The sequence below is a fragment of the Liolophura sinensis genome, chromosome 6 (genome assembly GCF_032854445.1).
Source record: "Liolophura sinensis isolate JHLJ2023 chromosome 6, CUHK_Ljap_v2, whole genome shotgun sequence".
Lineage (NCBI taxonomy): Eukaryota > Metazoa > Mollusca > Polyplacophora > Chitonida > Chitonidae > Liolophura > Liolophura sinensis.
In genome coordinates, this window is record NC_088300.1 from 58554535 (window position 1) to 58567661 (window position 13127).

General features: G+C 41.0%; 1 protein-coding gene across 7 annotated transcripts in view; it reads right to left on the reverse strand.

Moving 5' to 3' along the window:
* Positions 1-3024: 3024 nt before the first annotated feature.
* The window catches only part of LOC135466428 (histamine H2 receptor-like), a 127131-nt gene continuing 117028 nt past the window's right edge, over positions 3025-13127 (reverse strand). For all 7 annotated transcript variants that reach the window (XM_064743887.1, XM_064743888.1, XM_064743889.1 and 4 more), the window contains one exon: positions 3025-8228. In XM_064743887.1, the coding sequence (XP_064599957.1) occupies positions 5636-7069 (1434 nt within the window). In that variant the 5' untranslated portion in view covers positions 7070-8228 and the 3' untranslated portion in view covers positions 3025-5635. The remainder of the gene's footprint in view (positions 8229-13127) is intronic.

Here is a 13127-nt window from a genome sequence, read left to right on the forward strand (position 1 = left end):
GACGTTTGGAGTGTTCACAAGAGAGTTGCCGCCAGCATGGGCGAGCTTTATGTAAGGTTAGAATACGGTGAAAATCTGTAACACGTCGGTAACCTCTCGACCTGTAATAAACTGATAGGCGCCAGGAAACGAATCTCGGCCGCTTGGGTGATAAAAAGTAGGCAATAAGAAGGTGTAATAGATACAAACGATGCCGAAGAAAGGATAAACGTGATTCAATAACATTGCAAAGGGTCGTCAAATGTTGGGCAAAGATGCAGGAGATATGAGAGAAAACCGTTAGCGCAATCTTCCCGCAATCCTCAAAGATAACTTAATTTATCCTTGTTGTTAAGGAGGTCTGTTAGTACTAGTGTTTGGGCTCTCCATGCTCCAGCGGCTGTTCATCACAACCTCATAATGTTGTTTATTAAGTACGTTCAACTAAGTGACTGATAGAACTCCCACAGGTTTGGCTCTGGTTTGAACAAAATGAGCAACGACAACACATTAACCCTGTTCAGGCGGCCATTAAGCTCACCGATCTGACTGCAGGCAGTGAACTCTTCTCGCTGACACAGAGCGCGTCTTAATTTGGCTGGGCTTGAGATTGTCACTTAGTATAAATGAAAGTGCGGCTTTCATGACCATATAGAGATTACCTTCATGAAGAATCACTCCTTGATGCCAAACACGTAGCCCAAAGTTTGGCATCTCGTTCTATCTCTGTAGCAAGCACCTTTCGTTGATAACCCAGCATTGCACGATCAGCATTGCACGAGATATCAACGTAAAACGCAAAATAAATAAAAATTTATTTTGGATCGATCGAGGAGTTTTGAGGGCATGGAAGCCATTCAGGTTTTTGGCTGTTGTCTAAACCCAACTCAAGAGTCAGAGTGGCGGAAACACCAAGGTAGAGCCGCCGACACGCGACAAAATACTGACGGTTAACATACGGATTTGAACCTCATATAGGTGAAAATCAAGTGGTCTTCAAGGAATGTTCAAAAGAGACTCAACATAATAAGTTATTGGCAACGGTCTTAAAGTGACAAGGACGTCGTTAATGGCTTACTGTCACAAAGTCCCCTACGAAAAATGAAGGCAGGGGAATATAAAAATTATGTGTGTTTGCCCGGGATTGAACTCTCACGAAGAACTATGGGAAACTTTACCAGCCAATGGAACTCGACCAGTCACCAAAATTACAATCCGTATCTGTTAAGCAAACTGTTTCTTATTTTCTCAAACGCTGAGTCAAAACAGTTTCGCTGTTCTTACCCAACTTGCATGTACTTTTGTTGAAGTCGATCCCCAAATAAACGTGAACAGAATCCTGAGAGATTTATCTAATAATTGAAGATTTTCATACTTCAGATCTTCGTCATACTGAATATATCCAAAGAATATTATCATGAGGGCAATGTTTATGTATATCGTTCCCAACATCCAAGAATTAATGGTAAACAATGAAACCGAATTTTTGCTTCCAAATATCAATTTTTTGTAATGCCCATCCGTATTCTCCTTGGGGCCAATAACTTTCGGGAAGAGATGTACTCGTCTTGGAACCAAGGTAACAAGCAATGTGAAAAGCCATACCATCCCTACACGGCTCAAACGGAGTATCAAGGTAAACTGATTGGCTCCTTGTGATGATTTACAAGGTAAAGCGATGACCTTGAAGGGGTGGATGATGACAATGCCGCTTGCATCTGTAGTAAACTTACATGTCTTATTCACTGACCACGTAAATACTTTAGAAACAGGCATTTTCATGAAAGCTTACATTTGTCCAGGACCGGCCCGGATAGCATAGTTGGTAGAGCGTCCGCTTCGGGACCTGTAGATCCAGGATCAATCCTTGATCGAGTCACATCTAAGACTTTAAAAGAGGAAGTTGTAACTTCCTCGCTTGGCGTTCAGCATGAAGGGGATAGTGCAACGACTGGTTGACCTGTATCAGTATAATGGCTCGGGCGGGGCGGCTTACTTGCCTTCGGTAAGTCGTCTCAGTGAAGCAGCACTAAATAAAAGAGCGGTGGAAATCCGTCCTGCAACAAGGAGGCACACTATACATACATGCACCCTAATGATTCCTTCGTCGTCATATGACTGAAAAATTGTTGAGTACGACGTTAAACCCCAAGCACTCACTCACTCACTCACATTTGTCCAGGTTTAGTTTATGGCGATTATATTTTTAGCGCTACAGAATTCAACTTTGGGGAATATTTTTGTTCTGTGGACAAACGACAAAAATGCCGCTATTCCGGTCGTCTACCAGAGGCTAGATTGGAGTGCAGTGCGTTTCGCAATGTCTGTTGATGGGGTAGTTTTCTGATATCGTAAATTAGAAGTTCGTTACATCGATATGAAAGTCCTGTGATAGTCTAAACACCTGAAATGTTACAACATGTAAGTAGTGAAAACTCACTGAACACAGAATTTCATCAAGGATAAATAAATATTTGGTAAGCTATTTGCTTTGGAAAGCCCAAAGAAAACACCAAAGAAGCCATTAAACTCGTAAACATTGTATGTTTTAAATTTATTAAATCAACGTCATCCTCACTCTCGTACAAAAGCGGTCTATAAAATAAAAAAATCTGACTTTTCTCGCAAAGAGAAATAAAAAGCAATACTTATTATTGTAAAATAATTATTTATTAATTGGGGTCGTAAGGACTTTTAGTTGAGGATTAAATATGAACAGTCAACGTACTATCAGCGGAACATGGTGTATATGGACAGTACAACAGGGGTAACATATGACACAAAGACATCCAACCATTACAACCTGTGGCGGATTCACGTGACTGACTCAGCCAATCAGAGTATTTCACTCCGCGTTTAAGTTAAAGAAAATAGATAAACAATGACCTGAACACATAGCCCAGACAACGTCTTCCACACCAGCCATCTCTACAATGCCTAAGAAAATAGCAACTAGTAGATGAATTGTTTCAGTCGGACTCTTATTGTATTTTCGCGTGTGTGTGTGTGCGTGTGTCTGTGTGTTTGTGTGTGTGTGTGTGTGTGTGTGTGTGTGTGTGTACGTTTTTCGGAATACGAAAACTACCGCAGAACGCTGACAAGCTTGTTCTAGTTGCCCAGACAAGAGGCAGTCATGTATCAGAAGTTACTCTAAACATGAGTTCTAAAGCTCGCGTTCAAAACAGGCCCTGTGGTTTTATAACGGTATTTTACTGCCTAGGAGATCGTTGGCATATTCTTAAAATCAGTAAAATATTTGACAAGAATTAGTATTAATTGGTATTTCACTACACAAACACTACATCACTCCTCGAGGTGTGCGGCGAACCGCTGGCCAGTTTCTCCGTGATAACGATGACATTCCCTAACATGCGAGTCACCGCTATCAGAGTGTTTGAAGTGGTTCATGACTTCAAACCAGCGCCTGTTTACCCCTAAACGGAATGGAAGATCACAAGACGGGAGATGTTAAAACCAGGTTGTTTCTAGCAGCCGCGGAGTAGCTGCTTGGAACAGTGCCCGAGATCGTCAAGCTACCTGGGGGAGCTTCTGACACCCAGTTGTCAGCCAAGAAATATTTCCTGTCTTGAAAACATCTTTAAAAACGATTGTCAGCAACGTGTGATCTGCCAAAAAATACACATCCAGAAAACCTAAGCTTTGTAATGCCAGGTTTTTCGCGAAAAATTACGGTCCAAGGTGCTTATGAAAGTCGTTCTACAAATGGGAAATAGGATCCCGGTCAGTGTACGGCTACACACGGTCTCGTGGAGCTGTACTAAGAGTCTGGTTAACCATCATGGAGGTCAATAAAACAAGGATGGATTCAATTGTAGAGAACGAAATTAGCATGTGTTTTTTACGTGTAGAATGAAGCAGTTTCAAATGCCGTAAATTGGAATTTATTTATATTGAAAAAACATCGTTTGTATTGAAAATCATAATTTGCCAAGAAATCGACGAAAAAGAAATTCTAGCGAGCATGGGCAATCATCGAAATGTTCTTCCCTTCGTGTGTAACTGAAATACATGAAATGCTACAAATCGCACATTAGTCATTATTTGTAGATCTAGTTAATATAGATCGGTCACCAAACTGGATAACTGTGAAAGTATTAGCTAATATGCACAGGCCGCCTGTCATTTGCAAGGTACCATACTTGGCTGTAATGGACAGATATATTTGTCTACAGAATGATCTTTTCGAACATGCCAGTGGTTTCAAGAGAATGATATATCCACATGGCGAAATAGACTGAGTGAATTTAAATAACAGTTTATACATAGAAACTCTTGCCAGTGATCTGATGGCTGTGTGCTGATGACGTCATCCGAGCTCTAAGCAGCTGTAAACCGATAACTTAAGTAGCGATTCTTTTGTTAACAACTAACAGCGATATTATGTAAATTGTTTTGATCACAGTCTAGTGGTATATCAATCTACATATAAAGTGTAGCAACGCCAAACACAGAAACAGAAACACAAAAAAAGAAGAACAGGGTAAGACGATGTAAAAAGATATTGGTACATGGCCAAAGAAAAATACTATTTTTACACAATGACATTTGTACTTCATTTATGTACAAAATACTCTAGCACTATCAATCAAGGGTGTGAAATTTTAAAATATATAAGTGAATAATTAGATGTGTTGACGAGGTAAGTCCGATACGGGTACCCTGTCTATGTAAGTCTACAAAGGGAAGCTCATAACAAACTGCTGCAGGACTGAAGTAAACAGCGTTCACTAATGAAGTTGACTGATGAACAACAACAACAACGACTGAGCGGGACTTCCGTTTTCCGAAAGAAAACCGGATGTAACTTCTGGCACATATGTAAATAAATAAATCTGTTCTGTAAGTCACAACTATCTAACATTAATGTTACCCGTGACTTTATAACATACTGGTACGGATTACATTAAATTAGAATAACGCTGCCTAAGACAACAAACGTTAACTTGAGCGCGGCAAAACAGTAGTTTGTACACTATATACAGCATATCCGTGAGAGACATTTTGGTAGCAGATTCAGGGATATTTGTTAGATCCATTCTATATAAAAGAACTACTCGTTTGGCATTAATATGTCACTGACAAAACAGAAACTCTAATAATCTCCAATTATCACGCTATTGAGTGGTAAAAACGGTCATTTTAGTCGACATGTACAAATAGGACCAGCCCACGTCCTTTTATTAATTAAATATATAATATATATATATTATGTTATTCATTCACATTTATATATTCACACATATCACAAAGGGAGACAATTCGTGACTGCACGGCTAGGCGGTCACGTGTGAGATCGTGATAGACGAGAAAGTTAGCTAGGGAGAGTTAGGTAGGGCATAGGGTTAGGGTTATCCGGGGACCAGGCCGAGGAAGCCGTATCCACCATGTTAGTTCCCCAAAAATGAAGAGACACTTCCCCAGGTGCTCTAATCTCAGCAGTATTTTATTGACACCGGCCCTCCCAGCACATGACAGGCGTTTCGTGAAGATATTTCTGAGGCCCGAAGATTCGACGTCCTATCACGATCCCATTCAGTGCTTGGGAACACTTGAGAATTTTATTCGCTGCACATCCCATAACACTGTGAGTCTGGTTTTTGATTTCGGCACAACGCATTCACTGAAAACGAGTATTTTATATTTTCGTTTCACCTTCTGAGTTCGCCGAGCCGTTCCCCAACTGTACGATCGTCTGCCCTTGGCTATCGTATCTCACAATGGTGCTCTTTGGTGGCTTGAGGCTGTCTCTCATCGTGTGTTCAGCCCCTTTGCCGTACATGTCATTATAACACTCGGTGTTTAAGCGCACGTTTATCCGGGTACACCGACAACACAGAATTTCCCGGAATGGAGTTCTGAACTCCCGATTAAAACGTGCGTAGATTACCGGATTCAGAAATGAATTGGCATAGCCAAGCCACAAAAAAATACTGGAGAGCCAAGGAGGAATAGCATCGGGTTTACAGAACGGTCGCAACACTGCTAAGATAAAGAATGGAAGCCAGCAGAGAGTAAACCCTCCCATGATCACGCCAAGGGTTTTCGTTGCTTTTCTGTCCTTCGACGATACGGCAGACTTGTTCTGTTGACTGCCTTTAAACAGCAGCTGCTTGATGGTGAAGCGTCTCCCAGTGCTTGATTTCTTTGGCAATATTTCTAATGTATGGTTATCGTCGTCCTTGTCGCTGCCGCCATTGCGCAGCGTTCCATTTGGAAGAAATGAACTGTCAACGCTTCCCTTGGATGATTTGGAAGGTCGTGGAATTAGCAAATTTTCTGTAGGGCGTTGCTTGTCTAGATTACCAATGTTAGAGGATTTCCTCTCCTGCTTAGCAATTCTTGAGGAAACCCTCCAAATGCGGTAGTATACAACTATCATAATAGTGAGAGGGAGGTAAAAGGCACCTAATGTTGCATAAATTTGGTATCCTAGTTCTTGGCTGAGCACGCACTGGTTTAGCATCTGGTCGGATTTCCAGCCGAACAGGGGCGGGATGCTGATGAGAGCCGAAGCCACCCATACCATCGTGATCATGATGGCCATTCTTTTCGGGGTACGCTTCATCGCGTACTGAAACGGCCGGGTTATCACAAAGTAGCGGTCCACACTTATCATGCACAGGTTAAGAATAGATGCGGTACATAGTAGCACATCCAGGGAAGTCCACATGTCACACACAGTGGGTCCGAGAAGCCAAGCTCCAAGAACCTCGTATGGTAACGCAAAAGGCATGACCATCAAGCCGACTAGTAGATCTGACACGGCCAAGGACACTATGAGCAAGTTAGAAGGAGTCCGTAACCTCCGGACTATACCCACGGCTATACACACCAGAGAGTTGCCTACTATGGTCCCCGCGATAAGAACGATCAGTATTAAGGATATGATGATCTGCAGCCATAGTTGGTAATGCTGTGGGGAGTCCGGGCTTTCCGTCGTCGGTATTTCCGACGAGTTTGTAACGTTCGACGAATTCCCCAGATCACTGCCATTCGCTGACATGTTTTGCCAGGCAATAAATGTCGTGGTACCACTTTCATATCGTAACGCCGTGCTGTTATTCGCCATATGCCTTAGTCTAATCTAGCCACTGCCTACAGAAGGCTGTTGTCAAGCACAAAAACTCTTGAATCAACAAGAGGCACAGAAAGTAAATGACAGTTCATCATACAGCGGTTCCACAGATCAGATTTACGGAAATTTCCTACCAGTTTCACGACGGGTCAGAAGCCAATAAGCGAGACACTGGTTTAAGGCGAAAAGTCAATAACTGTTGTTGTTGTATCACATGTGGTATATTTCTTTTACCATAATGCAAAACTCTTGCGTCAAGAGATCGAATTCGTCTGGCTTGATGAATGGTGGAGAATTTCAAACCTGTTGAAGTCGGTTTATCTTATTGGTGAACAGTCACACTACTAGGGAGGTAGATCCTGTGGCGATTTCAGTAGCAGACACTTTGCACGACGCGTACAGAAGCGACCCGATCTGTCTCAAATGGGGAATAGGTCTATTCTCACTGGGGTCGCCTTAATTTTCTTCCCGGTCAGTTCCAAACTAATATATATTATAATACATGTCGTTTCTGTTCAGCGCTAGAGGTTATTAGCAAGGCGTCCAGTTCTTATGCAACGGACCTGGTAGCGCAGAATTAAGTAAGCCTTAATCTACCTCAGCCTAGTACATTAGTCCAGTGTACCTCAGATCGCTCTTGAAACGTGTCCGTTGTTTGTTTGGTCTCGTTCCGATATCACGGCACCGCGGGTTTCAGGCTCAAGTTAAGCTTAATGAATTCTCAGCCAGCTCAGACAAAAATAATTTCCCTGGTGCAGTACAGTTCTCCTGTTCATTTAAACTACCGCAGAACTGCGGCCGGGAAAATTTGGCACAAGATGTGGCGACGAACGACAGGCACTACATCGTCAAGTTTCGTCTTCGCCTTCTGCACCCGGCCAAAATTCACAACCTTGGTAGCAACAGCCAGTCTCGGAAGTGGTTAACGTTATCATTTTGGTATAGTCTCATTTCCTGAAGACGTGTTTGAAACAAATAAAAATTGTCACTCCTGGGAGCATATCATGGACTATAGCTCTCCAGGATCATTCTCAGATAACATACTTTATTGCGAGACCAGAATACAGTCTTATCTTGCCTGTTGTTAGGAAGCCTTAAAATCCCAGTTGTTCGAGGGAGGTGTGAAAAACGATGACTCTGGCGACCAGAAAGTCTACAATGAGACGAGAAACACAGAATTAGTTCACAAATGTGTTAACAACATTTATACACATGCTAAAACAGTTACAGGCACATTCAGGCGAAAGAACTGGTGTAGGTTTAAGAAAATATAGTACATGTATACGTTAACCAGGTATATATTTATAACGCATTTGGCATTAGTGTTCAACCTCGCCTCTAATGAAGTCAGATTTCCTGTTAAGAGATTTGTGCAGGCTTTCACATCGCTAGGCCGATTTAGAGTGATTGTGCCTTGTCGCGCAGTCCCAACAAAGGACACAAAAAAGGATATAAAATATAAGTAGTCATTGGGGTGGACTGAGCTAGACTGAGCTGGAGAATAGAGTTCATGTTGTGTGCAGTACCTAGGTTGGGAAGGCTAACCGCTGTTCCATACAATGCAGTGTTACTGTAGCTTATATACTGACACATACCCGCTCTAATTGATCGTTCTATCATGCCAATCAGTTCTGACAAGATATAGCTCGGTCTGAGAACTCCAAGTCCCATATTCAGCACATTCCAATGACAGCTTTAACTATGGCTTTCGCTCCAGAAGAAACGCTTTTGTTCGAGCAGTTTCTGCCCTGCCGGTTTTTGCCTTTCTTGTAAATCAAGTATATAAATATGCTATACGTCACGACATGATTACCAGGACACCACGATTCAATAACTTCGTGTTTACATTCATGGTTGAATAAGACAGTCGGACTTTTGCCTGGTTGATTCAGTACAGACAGTACATGTGCTTATAAAAGACAATAAAAGACACTGCGTGGTTGTCTTCGACGTTATAGTAACTGACTGGATTAGCATCCCGAAGTGAACATACCTAGAGCAAATCACGTTGTTAGGCAATCATTACACTATCTATTGACGTAAACAGTTTTATGAGGAGCTGACTGATAATTAGTCTGAGGCATGCTAGGACTTAAATAATAATCACACTAACGCGTTTATTTCTGCTTATTGTCAGTGCTAAAATTTACCGTAAACAAATATGTGTTATTTCCCCGGTAACCAAGAGACAGCCTCTCAGTAATATTCGCGTGAATGTATAAACCTCGAATAAACAGGCCTACTACCAAATGATTAGATTTCTAGGCGTCAAGTTTTAATAATAAGACTGATTTTGCATCCACGTGTGTGGTTCCTTTCTGTGAAAAAAGAAAAACCTATAATAAAGTCTGCACTATTACACTGACTGACAAAAGACATGAAACACATTTCTACACTAATATCGCCATTGGATTGATCGTATTGGTTGCTCGTGTTATTACATGAAAACCTGATGTTCACAAGGGAGGAAAAATTATTTTACACTTTATTTACTGGTTAGTGTTCTCAGTGAAAGAATTGATTTTCAATGCCATGATATGTGTGAGTATACGGTGTAGAGACTGATCGATAGAATGGCGTCTAAGTCATGTTAAACAGCGAAGCACACACGGCGTGACCATCATACGGCTTCACATGGAATTTGTGCTGTGTGTACAGACAAGGTTTTACTTGCCCAAAACAAGTAATTAGTACCTTAATTATACAATGTCATTATGTGATTACACTACAGCTCTGTCAATGATTTCCTGATCACCCTGTAGTAACACAGCGAGAAGCTGTGACACAGAACTACAAGCTGCACTAGCGGTCTTCTAGCGCCGCCCTGCACGACCAGGTAAAATAATGTCTGTGCAATGTCGGTGCAGTTAACATACAGTCGGTACCTTTGGTACGTACCGAAACATCTGTTACCAAACACTCTGGTTTGCTTTGAAAGAAAACACAGCCCTTTAAAACGGATGATATGGAGCTACTAAGAACAAATACTGATAAACGATATGAATTGTTTATCTATGTTGAACGTTATATAAAAGCTTTTTGGGGTTTCACTAACAGGTAACATGAAAGGAAACTGGAGTAAGTTTGGAACTAAGTTGCGGCTGGGAACACAGGGGTATAGTGGGATTCATTGGAGAAAGATTGAACTTCGCTCAAATCGCTTTATCAAAGCGATGTCGCTGCAGTACTGCCAATGTGGTGTTAAGCCATCGACATTCATTCATTCATTCATTCATTCAAATCGCGATTCAGCCAGGTATGTTCAGGGACAGTGTATGGGGCACTTTCGTCGTCGCAATGCTAAAAGTTGCTTGTTTGTGTTAAAGGGGAGTTTAAAAGATCTAAACACGAAGAACTGTAATTGGGCTGTTTGTGAACAAAGATATTCTATTATACCTTATTCCATGCAGTTTAGTACAAAAATACGTTTGGGTTGACTGAGTTGAAAGTGTATAAAACACGAAATATATGCATATAAATAAGTATTTATTGTAAATAAAAAATAAGCGTTGCTTTTTTATGCTTTGAAAAATAATATTAATACATCTGCAAGGATATCAAAATGATATTTTAGATGTTAAGTCCTGGAGTATAGTGAAGCTAGTGTGAACCGGAAGTCGGTTGTAAGACCCTCAATCTAAGGTGTTGTCATTCCAATGAAAAACCCCGTTGTGGAGGTACAGTTTAGATAAGAAGGCAAAGAGGAACATGGGGACATCCTTAATTACGCTGTATCGACCTGATCGCGGAATTTAATTTCAACTGCTCTTTAAACTTTATTATTAATAAATTAGGGCTTAGGGTACTCATTATTAACTCACTGGATGCCTTATTTTTCGTACCGAATTTTGTTTTTGAGCGATTCCATTGATACCTGTCCAAAGAACCATCCATCAATATACTTAATTCCTAGCTATAGACGAACAATCAGTCAGCGAAAAGGCGACCATGGGCTAATTCATGCACGAATTATAGACGGCGGTACAGAAAGCAGTCATCAATAAATTAGCGACAAATCAATCTACCTGGTCGAGTTTGATACCAGATCATCCATCAAACAGAGGCAGGGCAAGAGTCTTTGAGAGTGAAGTGAGAGGGGTGGGGGTGGGTGGGGGTGGGGGGAGTGATTGCAGTAATAAGTAGGTGATAAAAAGTCCCAGCACGGCTCCCAAGTCAAGAAGACGAACCGATTAACCCATCACATTAGCACATTCTGCCTCAAACTTCCAATTAATGAACATTATTACCAGAATAATAAAAGCTCAATAATTAATAAATGTATGTACCACCTATAGGCGCCTACAATATTGTTCCGTCTTCGCCCAGTAACGGCTCTTACATGAGACCAATGTCCATTTTACAACATGTATATATAGTACAAAGCGCCAGCAGAGGTTGTACAAATTGCTTGTACCAGTTCTGATATCGTTTCTCACCACACACCTGTCACACATGGTTTGATTTAACTACGTATACAATCAGGGGAAAATAATAATTCATGCTACATGACCTACAAGTATATGCAGTTCGCTTTCCTAGTTGCTTACAACAATTGCAGTCCACTTCGACACGTATGTCTATAAGGTATGTGATTATTCTTGCGATTTGTGTCTGATTTAAATGATTTGTTTTTGAAACGATATACGCTTTAATTTTACTTTTAGTTGATATTCACTGGAGCGTAAAAACCAAACATTGCAGACACAAGGCATGGGCTAATTTAAACTTACCATACTATTACGGTTACTATATGAACCTATACCAGTAACCTGCTAATGGTCCTGGTTTTCCCACGTGCCCTACCCAGTTTTCTCCCACGAGAATGCTGGCCGACGTCGTATAAGTGAAATATTTTTTGTGTACGGCGCAAAACACCAACCAAACCAAAAAATAAATATAAACCGATACCAGAAGTCCATGAACAAAAAGTAAGCAACGCTCGATTTACGCCAGACAAGCCGCATTGAGAATATAGGGATCTTCATATAAGCTGACATGATGTCCATGAAGTAACTCAGGACATGTTCACAAAGAGTACACAGACTAACTTATCAATTATGGAATGGTCTGGTCCGATGTTTTGGAACCTTTACAACATTGTTCAACGTCAAATATACACAGCACTAATTTATCTGCCATCTACGAAGGCGTAATCCAGGATTATGTATGTATAATTTATTACATGTGTCTATTATTACTTTTCCACGTCAATAACCAGGATTCCACAAATGCAATGCTGGAAAGGGCCCGGTAGCATTGGTTTCTGTCACCACCAATGAAGAGGACTGAGCACTTTAAGCTTACGTGGTCCTGCCTTAGTGGCTATAAATTCACCATAGTACCAGTTTATTATCTGTGAAGAAGTCTTTCAATTCAATAACAAGAAGTACTTAGCAAACTCACGGCTTCGGACAATTTATTGTTCGATTAAGGTTCAGTCGGTGCCACTCGCATAATCTTGAAGACTCGTTTTAAATGCATTATATTACAGGCTGGTTAGTGGCTAAGAGACAGCTTTGGCTAATAAGCTTACGCGAGTAATGTAATGAGCTTAACTTGTGGAACTTCCTGGTGTCCCTTCATGCCACGGTCCTCTTCTAGACCGATTGTATATACATGGAACAAAAGAGTTTGTCTCTAGGGAGTAATCAGGTAAGTACATGTGTTAGACTTAGTAGAATCGTGAGAAGGTGGTGGTGGTGGTACGGGGTAAATCAGAAGTCTCAAGGAAGCTAAAGTCTGCTGACAAATCCACAAAATCTATACTTGTACCCAGCAGCATATTTATAGTTGCGAATGTTCCTAATGTTCCTACAGAAACGTTCCCACAGGAAAAAGGCGCCACTGAAGATTGAAAGGAACCAGAATCATTTGATATGTTGTGGCGAAAGTGGTTGTTATCGTCATAAGGTCGTTTTAAAATTTCTTTACAGCCTTAAAAATACCTTAAAAGACATAAGAAATCTTGTGTATAAAAACTCCATTTCGTGAACAAAAATTTTGTCTGAACAATAGCAGTGTATTTTAGCAAATTTCTTTACAGCCTTAAAAA